Genomic DNA, 26006 nt, shown 5'->3' with positions numbered 1-26006 from the left:
TAATTCTGATGATGCTTTTAATTCCTTCCTTCCCCCCACCCCTCCTGGACCAGGCTCCATCTGCAGTGACGCACATTGCAGGGACTGGGCTGGCGTTCATGCTAGCTCTTCTTCTCTCGAGTGCCTAACAACTGCCCTTCCTTGCCCTCTTCTCATCTCTGCCTGTAACTTCCCAGTCTGTTACTGAGACATACGCAGCTGAACCTCTCCACTGGCATCTTTAATGGCTCGTCCCTACTCACCCTTCTCTTAGCCTCCTGGAGGCCCCATTCACCTCATCGGGATGATTTCATATTTGAGGGGCTTGTCCTTCAGCCCAGTTGGTATTGGCCTGCTCTGTGGTTACAGGGTCTAGTGGTGTTTCTGTGAGCTGCCTCCAGCTCTCACAGGTGTGGGTCTTTGGAAACAAGTCCACTAACTAGGGGAACCCCGGCGCTGCTTTACGGGGTCAAAGAACCAGTCTGAAGACCAGAAGAGGTGCAGTAACCAGAGCATTTGGGGGAAGGGAGCACAAGTTGCAATCTTAGCCAAAACCAATTAATTAAAAAACGCAAATAGATATTAAAGGAACATGGTTGTGCTGCTCGCCCAGCACTGCCGCCAAGCAAACAGCTGAAGAGAGCGCAGCATTTCCCAGCTCTCTTTCCCTGCTTGCACTTTCCCTTCTTGCTAATGAAATACTGAAATATAAAAGAACAGCCAGGTTCTAAGACACTGATCAAGCTTCATCCCCTGGGAAGGGAATTGATGTCTCACACCCATCTTACATAGGCTGCAGATTTTATTCTGAGCTGGGGTTGGAGAGGGGAAATGTCACAATTAACTGACTTCAGTGGTGAGAGGCGCAGTATTAAGTCTCTCTTCCTTATCACTCTAATCAGGGCTGCTGCTGATGCCTGTGATATATGCAGTAAGATTGACTAAATATGACCTTCTGAAAGATGTATGAATGCACACACACACACTGTGGCAAACACAGATCAGAATAATTAAAAGAGAACCGTTTCTAGGTTATTGTCAGAAAACTAGACAACCTCACACAGAAACTTCCCGTCAGTTCTATAATTTATTACATGTCTCAGATATCACAGGATAAGCTGGGCCCACTTCAAGAACACGCGTTTTAATATAGCTAAATGCAAGGCCACACATATATGAATCAAGAATGTAGGTCACACACAGGAAGGCGGGCCCTCATTTTGGAAGGCAGCACCTCAGAAATGGACTTGTGTGAGCTGAGCTCCTAGTGCAATGCTGTAGCTAAGATGACTAATGCAAACCTGGGCGGTATAACATGGGGAATAGTGAGCAGAAGCAGGTATGTGCATATCGCGTTTGTCAGACCATTGGTGGAATACGATGTCCAGTTCTGGTATCCACATTTCAAAAAGATTATTGAAACATTGGAAAAGGATCAGCAAAGAGCTACAAGAATATGAGACCTGGAAAACCCGCCTTGCAGTGAGAGACTAAAGAAGCTCAATCTATTTAACTCATCCCAGAGAAGGCTGTGCCCCAGGGAGCTTGTGGTGCCAACTGGCAGTGGTGTGTACAGGGCTGAAGGGATCCTGTGGGTCTGGGATCAATATATTAGTTCACCAAAGACTGTCATGTATGGTCTCTCCTGAAAGCCTGGGCCTCATCATCCGTGTGAAATGTAGCGATGGATAATATGGAAGGAGTTATGTATATAGACTACCAGTTAGGTTCTTCAGGGCTGAGACTTGAGGCTGGTCACCAAAAGGTGTTAAACAAGATTCTTTCAGGCAGAAAACGTTTAGCTGTCTGGCTCTATGTAAATTGAGTATTGTCCAGGTCACAGTGGATATCATGTGCAGTCTGAGCTGATTGCTAATGAAGGGGTTGCGAAATCTTCCAGGGAGGGAGTTTATAGGAAGAAATAAACCAGCAGGAGGGCATCCTTTTTGCAAGTGAAGATAATGGATCTTTGGACTTACAGCTGTGGGTGCAAAGGTACACCCACCTACACTTCACCGAGCAGATGAGCTGCTAGGCGGCTTGTCTTATCCACAGAGGATCCCAGCCACTCTGGCTGTTTGATGCTGGGAAAGAAAGTTGGGCTGAGGTAATCTTTCTGAGCCAGGGGAAGGTCTCATTAGTTAGTTTAAGCGTTGGAAAGCATGTTACGATTTTATTTGATGTGTCACTATTTGTGTCCATCAATTCTATCTTTGTTCTTTGTTCAACAAACAGCTTGCTTTACTCTAACCCTAGCTAAGTGCTGTGCGCTGAGAGGAGCAGTGAGCCGGAGATGTGAGCAGTGAGCTGGTGTGTGCTATTCCCCTGGGAGTAGCGAATTCTGTGAGTGTCACTCCAGGGGCACGCTCAGTATGCTCGAGGGCTACTGTGCGCCTAGCGCTAACCTGCCTAGAGAGCGGGGTCTGCAGAGGCCTGGCAGGCTGTGCTGGTGTTGCCAGAGGCTGGTGAAGGTGGGAGCTGCCCCACAGCAGGCGGAGACGAGCTCCTTCATGCTAAGGGCACGTGGTGCCGAGGTGCCCTACAACCCTCGGTACCCCTGGGAAGTGTCACAAAGTTTCAGCGGTGACTTCACCAGAACAGGCTCCAACACTGGAAGCTGATGCTAGACACATTAAAACAAGAAATAAGGAGCAGATTTTTTACAGTAAGGGGAATTAGCCACTGGAACAGCTCACCTAGGGATGTGTGGATTCACCATCACTCCCAATTTGTCTGTCAAGACTGGACATCTTTCTAACCGAGGCACTAGTGCGCACACAGACACGATGGGCTGGATGCGGGACTCACTGGGGGAGGCTCTGCAACCTGTGCTATACAGGAGGTCCAGCTTGGGTGACCAGCGATCCGGATATTATCTGGACCATCCCAATATCGGGGGCTTTGTCTTATATAGGACCCTATTACCCCACCCCCATCTCAATTTTTCACACTGGTCACCCTAGCTCAGACTAGATCATTGCAGTGGGCCCTTCTGGCCTTCAGACCTGTAGCATCCACCCCCACAAATGTAAAGCTCAAAGAGCTTGCCAAGAGACACTGCTTGCCTGGGTGGCCTCCCGGCTTCTCAGTGATTTCCCAATAGGCCTGGTTGGGAGGAGGGAGCCCCTGCTTTCTCCTTATTGCCCAAGAGAGCATCTGGCTACAGACCTATGTCCATCGTAATGGAAGTCAGTGGAGAAGTGCCTGTTTATCCCAGTGGTGAATGTAGATCATCACGAGTTAGCTTTCTCCTGCCCAATATCGTAGGGCCAGAGTCTGAAAGTCTTTTCCAGCCTCCAGATTTTCCTCTAGAACTGCTGTCTTCACATCTGACAGGATTGGGCCCCTCTGTGTGTTCTGAAGTTGTGCAGCCTAAAGAGGGATTGGTGTGTAAGGATCTTTGTGCAGCCCGGTACGCTGAGGGGTAATCCTGTCGGTCGTATTACACCATCCATGCAGTCGTGCTGCTCTCTCAGTCCATTGTGAACACAGCACTGGGGCCTTGTTGCTGGTCTCTACAACATTCTCTGAGGCAGGGGGGCCTGCTTTTCATCCCTGGGACCTTCACCCAACACTCACACTGACGCCCACTGGAGCTTTCCCTGTGGCTGGAACTGGGCCTCACTCTGTCTATCTGTGGGGGGTCTGCTCAGTCCCAGCAGGAGGAATTGCCAAGCTCCCATGACAGCCTGACCGCAGGTGAGATGGCCTGCCAATCCCATGGGAAGACTTCTGTTCTGATAAGCTCCCCAGCCCGTTCTGCAGACCCAGACAGCATGGCAGTTACCCAAACCCCTCCATTCCATGCAGCTCCTCTGGGTGCTGGAATCTCAGAGCAAGCTATCAAGAGGGTCCCTGGTGAGGCAGTGTGGAGGCATCTCTCCAGCAACCTCAGTCAGCAAGGACAGGGGCATCTACAAATCACAGGCTGAAAGAGGCTGCCAGCACTCCTTCACTGCATGTCTCATAGGGACATCCTCTTAGTGGCACTGTCAGCTTGACCCAGAGCAGCAAGGAAACGAGAGGCAAGCAGTAGCCAATTAGAAAACAAAGATAGCCAGTCAAAATCCATCCACCCAACAACTGGGCAGTGACCAGCGAGCAAGCGGGTGGAAGCAAAAACACCCATGTGACATTCAGCTCTGTGCAAGAGTGCTGAGTGAAAAGGGCAGAGCATGGCTGGGGAACCAGGCAGCTGGGACACATGGCCACTGTGTGACAAGGCAGCTCAGCTGATTTTCAGTATGGTAAAGGCAACTTCTGCAATGTCACCAAACTGTGGATGACTGGCAAGAAATCCCCATAGGATCTACCCATTCTCAGGGATGAGGACAGCAATCACAGCCTGGGGAAGAAGAGGCTGCGTTGATGAGAGCCGCAGACTTCCTGCCAGGCCCTGGCTGTTGCTAAAGAGCAGAAGGGTGACGTTACTTTGCAGTGAAAGTGTGAGGATCTTAGAAGTGCTAAAGTCCCTTTGCTGCACGCAGTGAGATTGTGTGCAGGGGCTAGGAACTCCCAGACTGGGAAGATCAAATAGCTGCTTAGGGAGAGTACCGGGAGTCAGGACGCCTGGGGTCTGTTCCCAGCTATGGCACTGAGGGTATGTCTGCAAAGCCTGCGGAAGGAGCTGCCCAGCCTAGGTCACCAGATTCAGGTCAGCAGGGCCCGCGCTAGCACTCTGAAAATAGCTGTGTCGACAGAGCTTTGAAGTCGTGGCTCGGCCTGGGGCTTGGGCTCTGTCGCTGAGAGAGCAGGGTGGGCTTCAAAACCTAGCCTGACCACTTCACAGCACTGTCTAGGCAGCTGCTTTCAGAGTGCTAGCACGAGCCACACAAGCCCAAGTCTGCCAGTCCGCTGGGAGGCTCCTTCCAGGGGTTGTGGAGACAGAGTTTGGCTCTTGTAATGTTGGCATGTGCCTACAGGTGTTATTTCTCCCTGTTGTGGTTCACACATACAGGCCATTGTGTTCTTCTCTAGCTGGCGGAATTGCATTTGCAAGCGAGGTCACTGCAGACTGAGCTATTCTCCATGCTGCTCTCTGCACTTGTGCCTCTTTAGGATTCCATGAGTAGAATCCAGTGAACGCGGGTTGTGGGGATTCACCAGTTCATTGAATGCTCTGTTTCCTTTAATAACCACCTGTAAATGGGTTACTCCTTCCTGAGCAGAACCTTCTGTTCCTTGCTAAGCTTCTGCCAGCTGCACCAGCATCTGGCATTTCAGTTCTGAACAGCAGCAGAAGGGAAAGAGGAACATTGAACCATACGCATATTAAACTTAAATACAACAGAGCTGGCACTTGGCTACAATAAAGGGCTGGGGCCAACTCACTGTTGGCATTTCCTTCATTCAGGAAAATACATGTCACAATGGGTTGGCAGGCAGACAGATATAAACAACACACATACACACACAACGCTATAAAGGGTGAGAACCTGCAGAGTGGGAGGCTAAAGGGAAAAGTAATAGAGATTTCTCATTTCCACAGAGCAACAACCCCTCCAAAATGACCAGTCTGTTCCTCCTGTCATCCTCAGAGGGATATTTTCCCAGAACTTGATGCATGTGGCAGCAGACTGCAGTAAATCTAACAGTCCAACACCCTGGAGGCTGTGAAAAGCCTTTTTTCACTGGTGAAAAGTATAGTGAAATAACACCACTTAGCAATGCCATACCCAATTCTGCATGTGCATGTATGTGCATGTGTGTGTATCTCTACAGAATCCAGCACACTGACAGCTGTAGTCAGCTAGTCATTCATTAATCCACTTGAATTGTCCTCAGCTGGTTTTCCCTAGAAATGCACTGTTAGGGGTGATGCCTCCTTCCAACCTAGCCCTGACCCCAGCATAAACCCTTCCTCACTGGACAGTTCGCCTCTTTATTGAGCTTTGATTGACAGCAATGTGCTGCAAAATGCAGCTTGATGTTCTGGGATCTCGTGGAACAAAATTGCAGAGGCTATCTGGATCATTACAGGTTTATAGCACAAGAAACACTATAAATCTGCACTCCTAGAATTATGTATTATTGGTTAACATCTTAGTTCAGTAATTTCTCCTAGCATTATCCAGCACAATACAAAGCACAGCGAGAGCATAAGCCTCCTTACCAGCGTAAATTAAACTTCAATTTTCATGCCTCGTCTGTTTCTTGATAGGTTAGAGTGTGTGGTCTGTTCGTCAAGCAGACGTAGTTCTGGTAGAATAAAGCAGAGTTCAGGGTGCCTCATTTTAAAGCTAGTCTCAATAACCAATGAAAAGTTCTGAGATTATCAGACTGATATGAAGGAGCCACATCTGCAATTACTCATCAGTGATGGAGCAGTTGATGAATATATGTTAAGGGTTAACATTACTGAGACCAAACTATTTGTTGAATGACTTAAAATATCTTTAGACTTTTTTTTTTTTTTAAATGAGCACAAGAGCTTTTTATAAGTGACCTAAAAACACTTCCTAGCCCTGCCTGAGTGTGAGGCAAGACCGCTGCCATTCTCATGCCCTGCGATCAGCTACATTTTACGCCATAAACACCTACCGTACTCAGTGCTCTGTAAGGTAGCAAGCAAGGTCCTCGAGTGCTGGGTAATAAGAAGTATCCATCCCAACACTGAGCTCAGACTCATTGTGGGTTTCCCTTGTCTGAAACCTAGAAAAGCAGTCAAGGATAGTGGACTCCTCATTTGATCATGGCCCCGTAGGAGTAGCTTTACTGTTAGCTTCCCTAACTGCACAATCATTTACACGATGGTATCTGAGATGCAGCACAACAGTCCGAGGAGGAGGGAGGGAGAGATTAAAGCCAGCAAAGCAAGGCTTGGAATCCCAATAATCTCTTTGGTCCGTGTAACATCAGAAGGGAGAGGCGGGTAGGCAGTACGAGTGTACGTGTGACATTGGGAATAGTAGAAGTGGCAGCCCGACATCTAGTCCTGTGCTCCTCAGGGTTACTCTGCGTGTTCATCCCACATGTAGCGTTGCGGTGGGATTTTCCAGCGTGCTCAGCACTGGCCTAGCTCTGCTCCCATTGAAGTCACTTGTAAAACTCTCATTAATGCTAATGGAAGGGGCCAGGGCATCATCACGGGCCCTGGGATATGCTCCCATAGTGCTCATGATGCATGTTTGCTTCCTAGACATAAACCCTCCAACTCTGAATTAATGCTAATACAGAAAGTCTGAAAAGGGAGCTAGTTCCTCAGTATCACCCTGGGACACACAGAACCTGCTGACCTCAGAGCAGGAGGCATATACACGGGCTGCTCAGAGTGCTTTACAAACTGGTTACTGTGAAATTGGCTCCTCCTCCCCCTCCCCCCCCCCCATCTGCTGGAGAGGGGACTTGGGGAATGGCCTGAATTTAGGGTCCCGTCACTGTGGCTTGTGACTCACTCTGAAGGTGCTGGAGTCCATCTAATGTCAAGAGCTCTGATGACTAAGCCAACTGTGCAGTTGAAAGGAAAGCATCAACTCAGGACTTCAGCAGCAGCTCTAAAAGCCTAAACCTCACTTCCAGTTTCATTTGATACTGATGTTAGCAAACATGGGACTATTCTCCACATGGGAATTTAGTATTGGAGCAGGTGAGCCTTTGTGGTGGTCCCAAGCTGCCTTGGTCTCGCTGTGCTGCTGCTCTGCCTTCACCAGGGCAGACTCAGGGAGTTAGCAAAGTCATCGTGTGTCCTGCACAAGAGAATGAGACTGTTTTCCAGCTACATGCATCCCCAAGTACCGTACAGAGCCTGAGGCACAGCACGCTGGGTCAGGGCTGATTCAGAGCAGAGAGTGCCCCTTCCTCAGTCCCTAACAGCACAACATCCTGGGTTTTCTCTGGGTGTCTCCCATCAAAATACAAAGCCAGCCCGCTCCGGTTTTGCTCACGAGATCAGCCCAGATCTCAGCGCGAGGTGGTAGGGACAGTGTAGCGCCAGGCCGCATTGCCACACTTGAGACCCACGAGGCCCCTCATAATCAGCAGCTCTACTAAATGAGCTGGAGGGAGCCTCTTCCCAGCCAAGCAGGTAGGAGCCAGGCTAAGCTGGTGCCAGCTGGGAGAACCCTCCCCTGCCTGTGCTGAACTGGTCTCTGCTGGGAGTCCCCTCCAGCCGGAAGCACTGCTGCCAACTCTCATGGTTCTGTCATTATGTTGGTGATATCTGATGTTTCTCTCAAAGTCCCAGCTCTTTGAGTCATCTGATTACATGAGAATGTTCGGCTTTCATTAACAACCATCAGAGGGAAGTTTCTAGCCCTCATGGTGGTGGAGAAAAATGAGACCCAAAAGCCGATGCAAATGAGAACCTCATTTATTGTTTGTAAACTCCCATGCTGGTTTGGGGCCTAGCTCATGAGTTTTGACCCTCGAGGTTGGTGACGCTGTGGCCAAAGGGGGCCATCGTGGGAAAGCATCTCTTTGCAGATCTTCAATGTCACATGTGCCCGGCCAACGGTGCAGGCTCCCTCCCTGGGGCTATGCACCATGAGCCGGGTTTCGTGTCCCAGTCAGAACAGGATCTAGTATCTCAGAGATAACCAGACTCGGAAAGTGACGGCGTTTGTTTCAATGAGTCATTTTCTGCTACTGGTCCTCTGACTGAGCAGCAGGAGATGGAGCAAGCATCTGCACTCCTCTGCAGCCCCCCTGCGGGCGAGTGGAGTAACACACCCTGCAGCACCATGGGGAGGCTGCAAGTGCAGTAAGTGCTGAGGCAGACAGCCAGCTTCCCTCTCGTGGTCTCATGCTTTACTCCTCGTAGTGGGCCAGGGGGTTGCCCATCACCCCATCTTCCCTGGGGAGGGGGTAGGAACCCAGGCCCCCCCGCTCCTCCAGGTCCCAGCCCAGGGGCCCTGTGACTAGCAGCTGTGTGCTGCTAGCACTGTATTTGCAGCTGCAGTCCCTTTTCCCCTGGGCTACTTCCCCCCCATCCTTCTGGCCTCTCAGGCCCTGTTTTCCTTGTTGCCCCAAACTGGGCTTCCTGACCCAGGCCCTGGTACCTGGGGAAGGGTTTCAGTCTGGCCAGGGGCAGGTTTCCCCCTCTCTTGGGGTTCCTCCATCCTTCCACTACTCTCCAGTCCACAGCACAGCTACTTCCTCCAGCTTATGCCCTGTTTCCCTGGAGCAGTGGGCTTTTAACCGGCAGCTGGCTGGGCCGTAATTGGCCTCAGCTGCTCCTGATTGCCCTCTCCTGACTCTGGCTAGGCTGCAGGGAATAAAGCCCTGATCATTCTGGGGCTTATATACCTCCCTTTGCATCCTCTCCTGCTGCTCTCTGTCCTTGCTATATCACAGTACCCACAGAAGGAAGCAGACAAGGGGGGAAACTAAGCTGCAGGAGTGGGGAGGAAGTTGGGGCTAGAGGGAGCAGTGGTGCCTCTGGAGACTGCATATGGGGATATAGATTGAGGAGGCCAGAGGAACTGTGTCAAGAGAGGGCTGTAGCCAACGGACGGTGGGGCTGGAGAGGGAGATAGAAGGCTAAGGCAGACATGAAGTTTCCTCTAAACCTGGCTTGATACAATTCTGGGTTCAGGGAGGAATCCCTGGGTTGAGCCTGAAGGCAGTATGGCAAGGGCTCTCCTCGCTCTCGACGAGCAAGTCAAGCTGTCGATTTTGCAGGGAGGCTATTTCCTATAAACACAGGCCCAGGCTGAGCCAGAGGTTCCCTGACGGTGCAGAGATATTCTGCATGCCCACAACAGGTCCCCTCCTGACCCTGGCTCATTGATCCTTTGCTCTGTGCTTGTAAATGGTACCTGATGCTGCCCACTGGATGATGTCTGAGCGCTCCTAAGAGACCTGGTGACACTGCAGGAATTCCAGATAACAGGAGGGCGGGAAGGCAGGTGGTATTTATTTGCATCACAGACAGAACAGGATTATTGCATGACACTGGAAATACAGTGGACTGCAGGCCTGGGCCCTTACAATATTATATTAACTTTACAATGTAGTTATCCTAACTAACACAAACAGCAGTCACAAACCAGCCCGAGGGAAATGTTTGCCCGATCCCAGGGCATGTGTCATAAGCAGCTCCCGTCACGAGCAGGAACAGTCCAGTCCTAGTACCATTGAACAGTCATACTGCAGTAGTGCCCAAAGGCGCAGTCAGGGCTTCATTATAGACAGACAGACAGACAGACACACAGTCCCTGCATTTCTTGCATAAATCTAAAAGCCACTACAATGCTATCCTTAACGTGCTTAGAAGGTATTTTGAAAGATGTTGCTTACAGAGGTAGCGCTTAACGTGATGGGAATTTGTTAGGAGTTGGAAGGTGTTGCTTTGCTGAGAAACTACTACATTAAGATGTAGATTCAAAGAATGAGGGGGTAAGATTCTGGTTTGTAGATATACTGTCAAGCCCTACAGGAACTGAGCTCCTGAAACTTGAGTTCTGTTTAGCTTCTTGCACACTAATTTTAGGTGATGATGCGTACAAAAGTTTTAAATGCTACCAAACTCCCAGGCCAAGTGAGAATAGTGAGGAAGAGTCATTTTAAAGTTTCATATTCTCTTTATAAATTTGGCTTCAAAATGTCTTGTGCAGCTGCTTTTCCTGCTTGGAAGAAATTAAATTCCATAGCTCAGTGTGCACCAGTCTGACCAGGGAAGCGGTAAAAAAATGGTCATGTCAGATTTGATGAATGTGAACTTAGGGTGTATAGCATTAGAAAAAGGCAAATTTCTGTGGAGCTGCTAGTTTAAGTTGCATGAGATACAGCTTGCGCTAAGCAAATTTTGTTCTGTTCTGTTCCTGTTATGATACTTAGTTTTTCTTAGCTCCTGTATCAGTGTACAAACTTGGAAATAGCAAGGAGAACAAGTCCTTAGCTTGTCTGAGTTCCACTGGGAGGTGTGGCAGAGCGGCAGGAGACCCACTGTTTTACGTAACTCCGTGGGAAGTCCTCTCCTTCATTTTCGAGAGTGATGGATCCAGAGCTACCACCTGAGTTGGTCTGACTGCTTTTCTCAAATTCACACTCTGTTGGACTCCCACAATCCGAGTCTACAAATCCACTGTCAATGGTGTCCAAGTCCAGGCAGATTGCTGGGTAACCATCACCAATGCGTGTATTAGGAGAGAAAAAGTCATAAGGGCCATCGCTATAGGAAACACTTTCACCATCTGGAGAAGGCAGAGAAGTCGGACTTTCTAAATCCCATTGCTCAGGATGCAGGCAAAGGGCTTCTAAAATACTCCCCATCCCTCCTCCCAGTGCCTCTTCCATCGGGTGGTGCACTGAGGGACTTGCACCCTTCCATGAGTGCTCTGTAGACACAGAGCCTGAGGAAATGATTTTATCTTTTGCACTCAGGGCAGCCAGAGGCAAATTGCTGGCAATCTCACTGTTGCCATCATCCAGATTAACCTTGGGGTAGCCATCCTCTCCATTATCATCATCATCTTTATCATTCAGATGCTCATCATCCCTGTGAGCATTGTTACAGTTGCACTGTGGGTAACAAGGTGTAAATTCATCAGCTACAGTTACTGTGTCAATAGAGAGATGGCCATATGACTGGTCCTGTGTCCCTCCAGGCCTATTCAAACTGGACAGATGGGACTGGCTGTCCTGCCCATGCATGGCGAGGCAGGACACACAGGTCTTGAAGTGGGGATCTTTACTGAGTTCTTTCAGCTCCTCAGCTGAAGTGTTGTGAGAAAGATGCTTGCTGTAAACTTCTAAAACTTCAGGGAGGACAATTCCCCACTCAAAGAAATCCAGTGTTGCTTTGGTACAGGATGCACCAACCCACTTCTGTACAAAGAAACACAAGGAGAGAGGTTAGAAGCACTGAACTCCGTGGTGGCCAGAAGCAGCGGGCAGAGTTTTGTGAGATGGCTGCAGGGCTGCACACGTGTGCCAAGGAACTGAACTGTTTTTCAGAGGGAAATCTGGCTCTAAACAACTGGGAATGGCAAGAATTTCATTGGTATTCTTGGCCAGAAGCTGGGAATGGGTCACGGATGGATCATTCCTGTTCTGTTCTGTTCATTCCTTCTGAAGCACCTGGCATCGGCCACTGTCAGAAGACGGGATACTGGTCTTGATGGACCATTGGTCTGACTCAGACTGGGTGCTCTGATGCCAGGCACAGCAGGTGCAGGAGAATTATCAAGTCAATTAAATTAGGCAGTCTTATGTAGCTCTTCATTTCATTGTTTTGTACTTGCCCTTCAGGCTTGGAGAGTGTCCCTGCCTTCGGACTCTGATTCTTCAGGTTAAGCTCCTGGCCTGGCCTTTGAGGCCCCATATCACACAGCGTGCCCCTCCCCCTGACCCTGCCTCCTGCTGCATCTCACCCAGCAAGCTAATCTTCATGCCCTCTGTCACCCTCTCACACACACATCTTGGCATGTTTGCCATGCTGCCCCTTCGATCTAGAATGACCCACACCCCATTTGCTGCACCACTGCCTTGGCTTCAGAGTGTACATGATCAAATCACCTCCCGAGTTTCTGTGCGTGACCCTGCCCAGACCCAATACACGCCCCCTCGGTTCTGGTCATGTCATGTATAAACTCTAGCTCATAAGCCACTTGGGGCTGGGACACTTGTGTCTGGAATGGGAGGCACCTCATGCTCTTTGGGCATGGCCCAAAAAAGATTAAAGACTTTATTTTCTTTATTTCAGACATCGTTTCTGGCGGAATCATCAAATTCCCTTTGCAACTCTAGCTCAAACCAGGGGTTGTTCCAAGGGCCCTGTACTAATTTATACCAATAATGTATATTGCAGAAGTGCCCAAACTGTGCTGGGCGCTGTACAGACATCTAGAAAAACACAGTCTCTGCCCCAAATTGCTCTCAGTTTAGCTAGACAGACTATTTCAATGTAGGGGGTCAGGTCTGGAATACTGCTTGTTGCTGTCTCACATGGAGACATGTTGCTACATGGAGAATATAAATTTAAAGCTGGAATCATAAGGTTTATGTTGATTAATTTGTTTTTAACCCGGGCTGTACGTGAGCTGTAAAGGATGGGAAGATGCTCCTACAGTGCAAAAGGCTGTTTAAAGAAAAAGCACAAACCCCTTTTCTTGGAGTTAAACAGGCAGAATGTACTGCCGCTCACCTGCTATCTCTCGCTCTTTCTCCCAAGGGCCCAGGTCTACACGGAGTGCAACAAGAGTTGTATAAAATAACTATTAAGCAAGTAGCTGCTTTCAGTTCTGGCTTTATGTTCTCTAACAATACTGTCTGCACTAATGGGAATCACTTATTTACTGCCGGCCAGAACCAGGACTGGCATATGCAGGGGCACATCCACAAACAAAAATGGAGAGGCACTTCATTCCACCAGCTCTGTACTGGGCTGGCATATGAATTTTGATGGAATAAATGGGCCTAGAGACCCAAAGGTGCTGGGCTAACAACCTCTGTACATAGAGCAGTTTTGGAGCCAGTATTTTTCATTCTTCCATAATCCAGAAATTACTGAGCAGATTTTCCTTGAATTAAAACAAACAAACAACAACAACAACCAACCCTAACCACTCTGTGGGCTAAGTCCCTGCATGAGGGGAGCAAAGAACTAGAAATCCTCATGAAGTAAAGAAAGAGTAAGTGAAAGCAAAGCCATAACTGAAACTCACACTCACAGCACTCAATATCCATAGATGCTACCAAGACTTCAACGCATCTGAGAAGGGACAAGCGGGGCAAGTGTACTGAGTCTTGGGCTCTGACTGCCTTTTCCCTCAGCACTACCTGAAGAGAATTTCCACCTTATTTGCAAGAATATTTCAGCTATCTAGTTTTGTGCAGACAGACTGTGCTTGACTGTGTCTCAGAACAGTTGTTTTTTGCCAGCCGGTAATAAAGTCCCTGTTCAGGGGTTAGCAAGGTCACCACATCCTCTGTAGAGCCCTTGTCTGTGCATTTTGCACTGCGGCTGATAACTATGTGGGCGACTGTTGCTTAATTCTGCAACTTTATTAATTTCCCAGAAGTATCTCAGCTTCAGCCTTTTGTAACTTAGAAATGAATAACCTTTCATTCCCTGTCAGCAGCACCCACCAGCTTAACTAGGACCAGAGCGGGCTAACGCCTCTGTCCCATTTAGATGGAGAATGACTGCCACTTGTCCACCACAGAGCAGGATGAAGTGACCTCTGTCCAGAACACTTTGAGCTTCTTTGGGATGAGCAGTGCTCATGGCAGGGCTGTGGCGGACAACGAAAGGGTCTCTGCAGGGTGCAGTTTGGACACCCGTCACCTTTTGAGGCTGGGGTTTACCTCAAGGACGCTGGTTTAACTCAGACTGACACCAAATCAGCAAACGTCTCCAAATGTACATTCCTCCTATGGAACCAACAGGAAAGCACAATTCTGCAATGGCTGCTCCTCTGCTTCCCCAACCTGCTCTACCTCAGTGGCTGCTCAGCATGGCCCCTGCCTCACCCCGCCTTTCGTTTCAGGGTAGTAGGTAGACTTGGCTGCACTTGCTGAGTTCCAGTGGGCATTGCCTCCCTGAGTCGCCTTGGAACCACAGCTGGGAATTACTGTCGCTCCCAGCCCTAGGCTCTTGTCTGACTTGGCACAGCCTCTGCTTAGGCACCAGAGAGATGCCTCTTGAGGGCAGCACTTGAGGGTCCCTTTCTGGGAGTTCGTAGAGACCTAACCAGCCTTCACTCTGCTGAGAGGGAGTTTCTTCTTTACCCTGGCAAAGAGCTGGTTTATGCCTGGAAACAGGCGAGCTAAATATATAGAGTTTATCGTCTCCACTGTAACTGGGGCTGCACTTTTAGCAGCTACACAGCTGGAATCCGGCTAAGCTCTTGGCTGCAATGATACCTATGGCAGTGAATTCCACATGCTCGTGATGACTTACATAAAAAAATCTTTCCTGTATCAATTTTAAGTATGTTGCCTTTCCTTGTCCTTAGGTCTTTTTGCTCTTGTGTTATGAGGGAGGGTGAGTGGGAGTGTGCAGTGATTCTCCTCTAGACCAGGCAATATTTTGTATACCTCTATCAAGTCCCGTTTTCTATGTTTCCCTCTGCACTAATTATAACTATCTTGTCAGTCTCTCATGACACACACAGTCTCAAGGCCTGTAATCAATGTACTTCTTTGTCTCGGAATGCCTTCTGTTTTTGCTCTAGTCTGTTGGAGATGGAGTTACCAGCATAGCAGATGGTATGCCATGGGCAGACCTACCATTCATTTCTAGGACGTCCAGATAATATTTTCAGTATACTATTGTAGTCCCTTCTTTGTACACTGTCATTTTCTGCCTTCTGAGCTAGCATCTTGTGGCGCAAAACTGGGGATTTGTTGTGGGAGTCAGGTGCTGCTTGGATGTGAGGCTTAGGTAACTGCTCAACTATCATGCAATAAAGGTGAGGTGATGTGCAGGGAAAGCTTTTTGCGCTGAGGCATCAGAAGGACTCCAGTGAGAGATACATGATGGCACACTCCCAGGTGTAGATTCCATGGCTGATCAGCCTCAGGGAGAACCCCCAGGAATAAAGAAACGTGTTTCAAACTCCTCAGCAATAAGTGAGGTAAGAGGCACGTGAAATGCTTGATAAGTTTAGTGGAGGTGCAAGAAGGGAGCGGGCATCAGAAGGGGAGATAGATTTTGAGGTGTCTCTGATAAGAGCTGCTTTAACAACAGGAAATTATGCAGGAAGATAATGTGAAATCTGCCTTTGGACACAGGTACTGTCCTGCATTCATCCATCACATGGCAGGGTCCCCTCGGACTATGCACTGAAAAGCTCACTTGCGTTTCAGTTTTCTCCCTTCACTTTAAAATCCATCAGAATTCCATTGTAAACTCTGCTCTTTGCATGCCATTTAGCCAGAGAGGGAAATGTGAAGGATTAAAGCAAAAAAGAGTTTGGCTGGTTTTGACTGAGAAAAGAATCAGGATAAAGTTATCGACTTCAGAGAGATACTTGCCTAACTCAGAGACAGTTGTAGCTTGAAGAATGTTACTGAGCTGGTTATTTAACCCTCATCCAGGTCTAACCATGTGTATAGGCTGATACCTACAACTGCTCTCTGCATTAAAAGATCTCCTAGAGGGGATTGCTAGGGCTAAGTCTGGGTTCCTGGCATAAGCAGAAGATTGGAATGAGCGTGATCCTAGATTGCAAGCTCATTAAGCACTCAGGTGGTTACTGGGAATACAGTAGAGTGCTTGGCAAACTATGTCCTGGATGTGAAATCCTGAGGATACTAAGGCGCAACACAAGAGCCACATTCAGGTGCAGTGTAAATACAGAGGCCCAAATACAAAGCAGCAGGGAGAGGAAAGAGAATGGATGCTCTCCGGCTGTTCAGAGCTGATTTAGCTCCCCATGTGTTGAGTGAATCTGCTGTGCTGCTGCTGTAAAAAGGGCCCCAGGGGGGAAAAATAACAAAGTGTCTAAGAAATTTTAAGACTGGAAAATGAAAGTGGGGAGCTAAAGACTCCCCCAAACAGAGAGAGGTCCAGTTTGGTACCAGAATAGGAGACTCCAGTTCCCACTGAAGGCAATGGAAGCCTTCTACTGACTTGAATGGTAGCGGAGCTGGGGCCGTAGAGAGTCCAGCCATTCCCCTGCAATTTTGCTTTTTGGGGGAGCCCAGAATCTTCTCGTTGTCTGCACCTCAGCTCTATGAGGCTGCCCCAGACACTGGGGCCCATGCATAGCAAACTTCCAGCAGGCCTGCTCTTTCCACAGGCAGATTCAGGGCCGACCCTAGACAAAATGGCGCCCCAGGCAAGGAGCATCTTTGATGTCCCTGCAATTGCCCCCCTCCCCCCCCTTGGCGCCCCTCCCACACGTACACTTCCACAATTACACAATACAACAAGGTTCACATACTGCAGCTCACTTCACTTCACTTTGTTCTTATATCTCACTGACTGATTGGCACTGCCCTGCCCCATATATACTTGCACAGGCCTGGCTGACAACATTCGAGGAGGTTAGAGGAAAACGTCATTCTCGGAAAGTCTGGAAGGTTCCACAAGATTCTACAAAGGTCCAGAACTTTCTAGGAGGTTAGTAACAAACGAATCCACATACAGAATACCTGAAACATATTATTTCAAAGGTTCTATTTTCCCTTTTGTCTCTAATAACAAAAACAGCCCCTGAGGCCAGCACCCCAGCCAGTCGCCTGCCCCTAAATCCAGCCCTGGGCAGATACACTGGTAAATTCAAACCTGCACCCAAGTGGCACTTGACATTATCTTGCAATAGACTCCACCTCCTACTGCTTCCTCTGGAAAGCCCCAGCTGAAGAGAAGGAGTTGGGCCATTTATTTTAACTGTGCAGTGTGCCTCTCTGATCATTAACATGCTTTATTCAATTTATACCTTGAAATCTCCGTTGTGTATCATGTAAAGTGGTTTGAAAAAGGGAGCAGGGTCCGGGATGAAAACCCCCAGCTTCTTCCATATGCTGGAACAGAAAACAAGAGCAGGGATTCAGTGTCCAGCAAGTGCCACAATCCCAAACCAAAGCATCTAGGATTGAGCAGCTGGAGTTGCCTGCCCAGGCCTTGTGCGGAGCATAATTCCCCTTGAGTGGGTTCTGCTAAGGAGATAGAGGGATCTGCCCCCTTGGTGATGTTCCATCCTCGGTGCTGCAGGATGGGCCAGGCTAACGGAGTTTTTGACTGGTGTGGTCTCCAGGCTCTGTGCAACAAAAAGGTGAGCCTTGACCCCTGCCTCCCAAAATGCTCAGACCCCCGGATCCCTCCCAAAATGCTCAGACCCCCGGGCCCCTCCCAAAATGCTCAGACTCCAGGTTTGTCTAGGAAAAAGGCTCCCAGCTTTTGCCCCAGAACTTTGTGGTCCTTGCCCCTTGTATACACATGGCCACCCAGCCCAGGAAATGCCAGAACCCAGGTTCCCCCCTAGGCTTCCCGGAAGCCTACAAATCCCAGGGAACCTTCCTTCACCCAGCCTGAGTGTGGAGTTCGTAACAGCTTGGAGCAGGCACACTTCGCCTGGCCTGGGTTCTGCTCTCAAGTGCCCCAGTCTGCGTCATTAGCGACGCTACTCTCACGTCGCCCCGGATGTTGTGGGTGCCACACAAGCAGTAATTAGCAGTGCTCCCAATTCCAAAGGGAGGAGAAGAGCAGTCCAGCCCAAGTGAGCATCGCTGGAGGCAGGGCTCCACCAGAGGGCAGAGCGGGCTAAGGACTGTGCGTGCAGAACTCACTGCACTGTGGGCACTGGCAGGGCTGTGAGTGGAGACAGGAGAACACAGTGGAGGGTTGAGTCTCTGTGCCTTTCATGGTGTGATACTACACTAAAGAGGAGTCCCCTCCTGGGGGCAGCAGTGCTGTGCAAACAGTAGCCGATTAACTGCTGACCTGGACTAATAAAGATCAGCGACAGCCTGGGACTGGGAGGTCACATGTAGCAGGGGCCGAGCGGGAGCGTTTGTCAAACACCCCGTGTGCTCTTACCTCTGGTGTTTGGTCAGAAACACTGTGATGGAGACAGCGACCAGAGCAAAGCCAAGCAGCAACACCTGCCATCGCACTCCTGTGATCTCTGAGTGTGAAACAAGCAAGGTTAGTGAGTTCTTAGCCTGCATTAAAGATACCAAAGAAAAGCAGGAAAGGTCAAGGACAGAAGGGTGGAAAAGCACTGGGCTCTCTATACGCAGAATCCCTTCCTGTAGGCTCTGAGGCTCTAGCGTGGGGCACAGCTCCCTGGAGCTGGGGTCAGGCACTTCTCCTCCTTGGGAGCCCAGATGGTATCGCTTCCATGGCAGGGGTCTGGGTAGCACAGAATCTGATAGCAATTTGGGCTTCTGTCCATAGCTCTGGCAGAGCCACATCCTGCGGACTTTGCACTTCCTTGGGTCACATCACATGGCATGTCCTATTAGGAGCTAAAGTGACACAGGACTCCTTGTGTAGGGTAGCTCCCTGTACCAAGGGCGCCTGCTCTGGTGTTGGTCAGCTGTCTGATTAGTGCCTCCCTGGGACATCTTCCATGGGCTTCAGAAGTATGCTGGGAAAGGGAGCCTGAATGATGAGGCAGGAATCATAGAATCATACAGCTGGAAGGGACCTCAGGAGGCATCTAGTCCAACCCCTGCTCAAAGCAGGACTAACCTCAGCTAAATAATCCCAGCCAGGGTTTTGTCAAGCCACAGCTTAAAAACCTCTAAAGATGGAGATTCCACCACCTCCCTAGGTAACCCATTCCAGTGCTTCACCACCCTCCTAGTGAAAAACATTTTCCTAATGTCCAACCTAGACCTCCCCCAGTGCAACTTGAGACCGTTGCTCCTTGTTCTGTCATCTGCCACCACTGAGAACAGCCTAGCTCCATCCTCCCTGGAACCCCCTTTCAGGTAGTTAAAGGCTGCTATCAAATCCCCCCTCACTCTTCTCTTCTGCAGACTAAATAAGCCTAGTTCCCTCAGCCTGTCTTCATAAGTCATGTGCTCCAGCCCCCCTCATCATTTTTGTTGCCCTCCGCTGGACTCTCTCCAACTTCTCCACATCCTTTTTGTAGTAGGGGGCCCAAAACTGGACACAATACTCCAAATGCAGCCTCACCAATGCCAAATAGAGGGGAATAATCACTTCCCGCGATCTGCTGGCAATACTCCTACTAATGCAGCCCAATATGCTATTAGCCTTCTTGGCAACCAGGGCACACTGCTGACTTATATCCAACTTCTTATCCACTGTAACCCCCAGGTCCTTTTCTGCAGAACTGCTGCCTAGCTCATCGATCCCCAGTCTGTAGCTGTGCATGGGATTCTTCCTTCCTAAGTGCAGGACTCTGCACTTGTCCTTGTTGAACCTCATCAGATTTCTTTTGGCCCAATCCTCCAGTTTGTTTAGGTCCTTCTGGATCCTATCCCTACCCTCCAGGGTATCTACCACTCCCCCTAGCTTAGTGTCATCTGCAAACTTGCTGAGGGTGCAATACCCCATCCTCCAGATCATAAATGAAGATGTTGAACAAAACCGGCCCCAGGACCGACCCTTGGGGCACTCTGCTTGTGACCGGCTGCCAGCTAGACATCGAGCTATTGATCACTATCCATTGAGCCCTATGCTCTAGCCAGTTCTCTATCCATTTTATAGTCCATTCATCCAACCCAGAAATGGTCTGGGGTGTAAATAAACATGTGGCCTGAGCTGATATCCTAACCCTACAACACAGAGCAGAATGCATCCTTGGCATTTGCCTTGGGGGAGAGGGAAGCAGAGCCCAGCTCTGACACAGGGACGCCCTTTCCATATGTTCATAGTCATAGTCCCCTCCACCAGCACAACTTGAGGGAACACTCCCCTAATGGCCTGGTGGAAACACCCCCTGCCCACTTGGCCAACTACGCTACTTACATTGCCTAGGCACTCGCACGAGCTCTGTGCCTGAGTCAGAATTCCACATGGTATAATGTGAATGCCAGATCACTGAGCCAAACCCCAGTGTCAAAGTCAGAGCCCTGAACTCAATCCCCATCTGAATGCGGGATCCTGATCTCCAGCGGTGGATCCTGCTCATCCCAGATTGCCCCGGTGTCTGAAAACTATCAGCCAGCAGAACCCTGAAGGCCAACATGTAACAGAAAACTGGAGCTAGCACTCACTGCTCCCTCGTCAGAGGATGGGCCCTCTCTGGGCATGCCTACATGGCGTTTTAAAATCCATGGCAGTGAGTCTCAGAGCCCAGGCCTACACACTTGGGATCGCCCTATTGTGCTAAAAACTGCTGTGTAGAAATTCAGGTTGGGGCTGGAGCTGGGGCCCTGAAGTCCAAGGAGGGGGTGGGGTTCAGAGCCCAAGTTCCAGCTGAGCCCAAGTGTCTACACAGCTGTTTTTAGTGCTATCGTGTGAGCCCTGTAAGGCTGAGTCTGTAGACCCAACCTCTGAGACGTGCGGCCACAAGTTTTAAAATGCTGTATCCTCCCTCTAAACTCAAGGTCTACTACGTATTGTAAAACCAGTGCAAAGTGCCCACATTACAACAGCATAAGCTCAAACCCACTATGCCTCAACATAGCCTCCCCAAATGTCCCCCAAGCTAAGAAAGGCCCATAATAAATCTGGACTCTGGCAGACCAATCTGTGGGCTTATGCGCTCTGTTAGAGGGCTGCACAATGCCATGGCTGAACACTGCGCTGTGACTCAGCAGCCATTGTCCTGGCTTCTGGAAACATTCTCTAGCATCAGCCAGGTAAGGCGCAGCAAGGACAGGAAGACAGAGGGGCTGATGCTCTGTTTACCCTCAGGTTCAGTTTTCAGGGTCAGCAGGGGACTCCATTCGCTCCAAACGCCCAGGTACTCGGAGCCCGGCCGGGGCCTGGCTCGCACCTGGAACTCATAGGCAGTGTCCCTCTGGAATTCCAGGGGCAGAAGCACCACACTTCTCTTGTCCTCTGGAATCACTTTACTCTTCTGATGCTGTGCAAAGTGAAACACCAAAGCAGCTTTTAGCAGAAGTTGAGGTTCATTCCCAGCCCTCTCTCTCCACCCCCAAAGATTCTGTTTCTGAGAAGTGTCAGTTTCAATATTAGTCCAACTAAATGTAACCTTTCAGAGCCATCTGGCCCCCTTGCTTTTCCTTCTGTCACTAGAGACAGGCCCAAGCCCACAAAACAGATCTGGCGTGTAAACATCCAAAGTCCGGGGGAGCCAAGGTCTGGGTTTTCACGCCCAGCTGTCCTTATTCCAGCATTGATGGGCTAGCACTTCAGTTCCTAGCTGAAGGTGATGCTGTGACCCCAGCCACGCTCTGAAATGCCATACCTGGCTCTCTCACGCTGTCGGTAGCTAGACAGCTCTGAGCACGTCCTAGAAAATATCCCTGTGATCTCAGCTAAGAGAAACACTGGCAGCACCCACCACCTTGCTACGTATGCTGCACGCTGTGCCCTGTGCTGCCTACACAGCAGAGGGAAGCAGGGGGCTGTAACCTCAGCGAGCGAGCTGCATGTACATGCTGAGCAGAGGCATTCCATAACACCCTCCTCTCTGCAGCCACAAGGCAGGAGCTTTGCTTTGCAGGCTGAGGGAGAGGGGTACATGGCATGTCCCTCTCGCGGGAGCAAAGGCTGCAATGCAATTGCCTTAAGCAGTAACTCTAAGATGTTTATACCTAGTAGTATCTAGGGCGAATGGGGAGCCATGCAGCCAGGGTCTGGATCTCTGCAGAGGACCCAAGATCCTTAGCGTCTCCTGTCCTGAGCCATTCCCACTGATTGCACTCGACACTATCGTGAATGGGACCTCTCTCCTGGGGTAATGCCGCCAGAATGGCCAGGGTTGTTCTGCATGACCAAAGACCACTTTCCACTTCTAGCACAGCTAGGGCTGACAGCAGAGTCTCACTGATACAGTCTAGTTCCTCCCCCGCCCACTCCCCTCCACTAGCGTATACACTGTACAGTCCGGGGGACTGCAGCAGCCCCTGCACATGGACAGCTTCTGCTTCTTGCAGGGGTGGTTGTTTATGCTGATGGGAGGGCGCTCTCCTATCAGCACACAGTGTCTTCACCTGACTCGCTGCAGTGGCGCAGCTGCATCGGTCCAGCTGCGCTGCTGCAGCGCTGTACGTGTAGACGTGGCCTTAGTCTCAGGCCTGTCCTCCACCAGATGAATCATACAGCAGCCAATGCTGCAGCCACCCAAGGACTAGCAGAGGCTGCTCAGCCAGGGTGCTGTCCTGTCTGGGGAATGAGAAAATAAAAGGAGTGTGACATAGGTTCTCCTCCCTCCCAGCTAAGTGTGACACTCATAGCTGTTAGCTCCACAGACGAGCATCTTAGCAGCAGGATCCGTGTGCAGGGCTGCTGCAGCAGAGAGCTCCCATTCATGATAGTGTTGTGGGCAATCAATAGGAAGCTAGAAGTCTTTCCTTTCAGAGACAGAGTCCCTCAACCACAAGGATAAATTATCCTGATTGCCAAATCCTGCTTCAGTTTTAGTTCTCTTTCCAACCAAGACAATCAAATGAAAAAACACCCCGAGGACAGCCTCTCCACATCCACCCACATCACAGAGACGGGTTATTATTCTATAAGTTCCTATCTTCTCCTGCTTTGGTTCATGCCTGCACATGCGTTTTGCTGGCACATGCAATTTCATGGGTATCCTTGCATCCCTCTTACCTCCCAGGTGTCACTCCTCTTCTTATACCGCAGCTCGTATTCCAGCTCATTGTCCAAATAGTAAAACAGAGAGTTCTGATAGAGGGTTTCCCAAGAGATATTGTATCCATCTGCAAACACGGCAGTCAGATTGAATGGGGGGTACGGTTTAACTGTGGGTGGGAACAAAGAAAGACAAGATTTTCACTGAACTGAGACACCCAGCACCACGAAGAGATGCACAGTTTTGGCTCAAGGGACTGGAATTGTCTCCAAAAGCAGCACTAGTTACTCATTGCTCATGTCCATGCAATGTTGTCCATTTTCCTGTAATCTTTCTGACGCTCATCTAGACACTTGTTACCTGAAGTTTCATTTTCAGAACAAACCGGATACTGAAACTCTGTCAGTGGAATACATCCCTTTGTGTGTCCAGTTGGCTTGTTGGACACCCATTAACATCATGTTTTATTGCAGGATTCGGGGATCAGCAACATGCTATGTGAACTGGCAGAAGAGTCGATGCAAGAATCCACCCTGAACTTCCCATTATGAAGCCTAACTCCCTGGTACAAGAGGTGACCCCCTGCCTGCATTATTGTAAGGATATTTTATGCCACCAGACAGGGCAGTAACATCATGTTGCTCTTTGATTTCCCACTGGAAAGGCAGCTACAGGGGATGTTTGTGACACGTCCAATGGAAGTGACCCTTCACTGTCACTTCTGAGTCTGGCTAAACAACTGATATTGTAGTTATTTGGATCTGGAGCAGATCTGAAGTGAGAACAAGTCACCTGATACTCCAGGGAAATGACATATCTAGCGACCAACACATGCATGCCACTCCTGCCTGGTCAGAGGGATAGTATCCTTATGCAGCAGGCCCCTACCTAGCAACATGCACGCACAAGCCCTTGATGCTGTCTTATGCACCCAAAGGAGACTCAGAGCTACATATGCCTAGAGGCACATGGACCTAATTACTGAAAGCCAGGCTCGTACTTCTTTGTACTTACTGTACTTGCTCAGAATAAATTCTTTGCATGCTTTGGAAGTTGTGTATTGCCCGTCAGCTAGCTTTGTTACATCTACTCTGAACTTGTCATCAGAATTGAATTCCATCAGGTTCATGGAGCACATGTACTGAGTGTGGGTAGCAGTTCTGGACGACTGGAGAAGATTGCACGTGTGCTCAGCAATTTTCATCTCTTCTTCAAGGATCCTTTAAAAATCAAATACACGTCCTTTAATGGGGCTAGTCTGCAATTTGTTTAACAGAACATAGCTAAATGAGTTAGCAGAGACATTGATGAAAAGCAAAAGGGGCACAATTAGTTTTTCAAATGGAAATTCACTTCTGAATTCAAACAAATAGTTGCAAAAACTTTTCCTTCTATTGACTCAGCTGTAAGCAGAGTTATGAGAAAAATCTTGTGACTACAGTGAGCAGAAAACAGCGTAAGGAGAGATAGGACGTTTCAAAGTCAACGAACAGGATGTTCTAGGACAGGTTAACATACAGGTTATCTATGAGTTGCCTGGGCTCTTTCATTCAGGGACGTTCCTATAAGTGAGCTCTCTTAGGATGCAAAGGCAGAGAAGGGTCATGGGTTGCAGCAGAATGGGAAGCACAAGGTCACAGGGCTGGCCAGAAATAAACCCACATGCCAGCAAGGAGTAGCCAGTAGCTTTAAGAATGCCTGTGAACAATGGCCAAGTCCCAACTTGAATGCTCCAAATGAATGAAATCCCATTGTCCAACAGCAAATCCTGAAGAGACAAAGTCCCTTCCAGGGTATGGGAGGAAATGAAGCAAGGAAGAGATTAGAGTCAGGAACATGCTGGATGCTAGGGCAATGCAGCCCTGTTATGGGAGCCAGGAGTCTGCTGTTAATTGGGCAGTCGGCTGGCAGCTGGAGTGTGAGTGGGAGAGCTGGAGAGCAAGAGTGAGCTAGGCAGTGAGAAAGCGCTCAGCCCTGGCCCTGGGAAGGAGAACAGCACCCTCATTTCCTAGTATTCGGGCAAAAGCCTCTGGCAAATCACAGCACATTTCCTCTTTGTTCTCTTTCTTATTAATACATACCAAGTTGCAGTGAGGTTATACAGAGTCTCACTGGGGTCAGTTTTCTGGATGCACGTCAGAGTCTGTACGTAGTCCACAGAACAATTGAGATCTTCACAACATGTAGCTGTAAATTCAGGGAGAGAGAATAATGCAATAGTTTCTATGCTGGACCAAACTGCACCTCATGTCACTTACACTCAGGCTCAAGGCTGCACATGGCAGAGCAACATGACACAAATTGCTCTGTGTGCCAGTTCACCTCAATACACAGTGCTTCATGTGTAGTGAGGCTTCGTAGGCAGCAAACCATTTTAAGCCAGAGATGTTTTTAATAACGTCCCTAAAGAACGTGAAGGCTGCAAACAAAGTGCTGAAAAGTCAGGATATGCCCAAATTGTGGTTGAATGTGCAATCCTAACTCAGCCCCTTTTATGTACACCTCATGATACGATCTTTAGTTACATGTGATTGCTTTTGCAACAGCCCTGACTTACTTAGTACACAGATTGTATATGATCATTTAGAGACTGCATCATGCACAATTCTGGCATTTCCTAACCTTTGAGTGCTTTACTTTGCAATCATATCATTTTTTAATGGTTTTTGTATAGCATTTCTAAGACACTTATTTTGTGGAAAACAAATCTTTTAATAATGCATTCTTTTCAGTTCTCGCTGTTAATAATTTTTCACAACTCAGTGATTACATTGTTAGTTCTTTTTCATATCTGACTCCAGAGGTTTGGAAAAAGCTTTTTTCTGAAATCCTGACACAAAGATATTTTAATTTGTATTTGTTATAATCTGTGTACGGTGTCGAGATGGCAAAGTGAGAGGTGCGATTTATAACCCTTTAAATAAATAACTGAAACAAGTTCTA

The 26006-nt window shown here is 49.0% G+C and overlaps 1 protein-coding gene and 1 long non-coding RNA gene across 3 annotated transcripts; both read right to left on the bottom strand.

Annotated features, from left to right (window-relative positions):
* Positions 1 to 3293: 3293 nt before the first annotated feature.
* On the bottom strand, positions 3294 to 9073 carry LOC137144118 (uncharacterized). 2 transcript variants are annotated; one of them, XR_010917331.1, is made up of 4 exons: positions 8976 to 9073; positions 7374 to 7664; positions 6092 to 6177; positions 3294 to 3351 (listed from the first exon to the last, which is right to left on the bottom strand). It is a non-coding gene; the product is annotated as an uncharacterized lncRNA (long non-coding RNA). The 2 variants fall into 2 exon arrangements; XR_010917330.1 differs by lacking the exons at positions 3294 to 3351; positions 6092 to 6177 and having other exon boundaries at positions 7323 to 7664.
* Positions 9074 to 9647: 574 nt separating this feature from the next.
* IL21R (interleukin 21 receptor) lies at positions 9648 to 25227 on the bottom strand. Its single transcript, XM_067534122.1, has 7 exons — positions 25145 to 25227; positions 24078 to 24283; positions 23081 to 23232; positions 21197 to 21374; positions 18407 to 18494; positions 17307 to 17391; positions 9648 to 11745 (listed from the first exon to the last, which is right to left on the bottom strand). Exons 2-7 carry the CDS (start codon positions 24265 to 24267, stop codon positions 10813 to 10815), a joined length of 1626 nt encoding a protein of 541 aa, XP_067390223.1. The 5' UTR covers positions 24268 to 24283; positions 25145 to 25227; the 3' UTR covers positions 9648 to 10812.
* Between the last annotated feature and the right edge of the window lie 779 nt (positions 25228 to 26006).

This window comes from Emydura macquarii, unplaced genomic scaffold (genome assembly GCF_026122565.2).
Source record: "Emydura macquarii macquarii isolate MOO-44397 ecotype Brisbane River unplaced genomic scaffold, CSIRO-AGI_Emac_v2 contig_3390, whole genome shotgun sequence".
In the NCBI taxonomy this organism is placed as follows: Eukaryota; Metazoa; Chordata; order Testudines; family Chelidae; genus Emydura; species Emydura macquarii.
The sequence above is the reverse complement of the archived record's forward strand: the minus strand, read 5'-3'. Positions and strand labels throughout refer to the sequence as shown.

Excerpts from the sequence above, each read along its gene's own strand:
- IL21R (XM_067534122.1), bottom strand. The coding sequence starts at position 24,267 with ATGAAAATTGCTGAGCACACGTGCAATCTTCTCCAGTCGTCCAGAACT. Across the intron at positions 23,233-24,077 it reads ATTTATTCTGAGCAAGTACA|TTAAACCGTACCCCCCATTC; the intron begins GTAAGTACAAAG and ends TCCCACCCACAG. Across the intron at positions 21,375-23,080 it reads AGAGGAGTGACACCTGGGAG|CATCAGAAGAGTAAAGTGAT; the intron begins GTAAGAGGGATG and ends CACTTTGCACAG.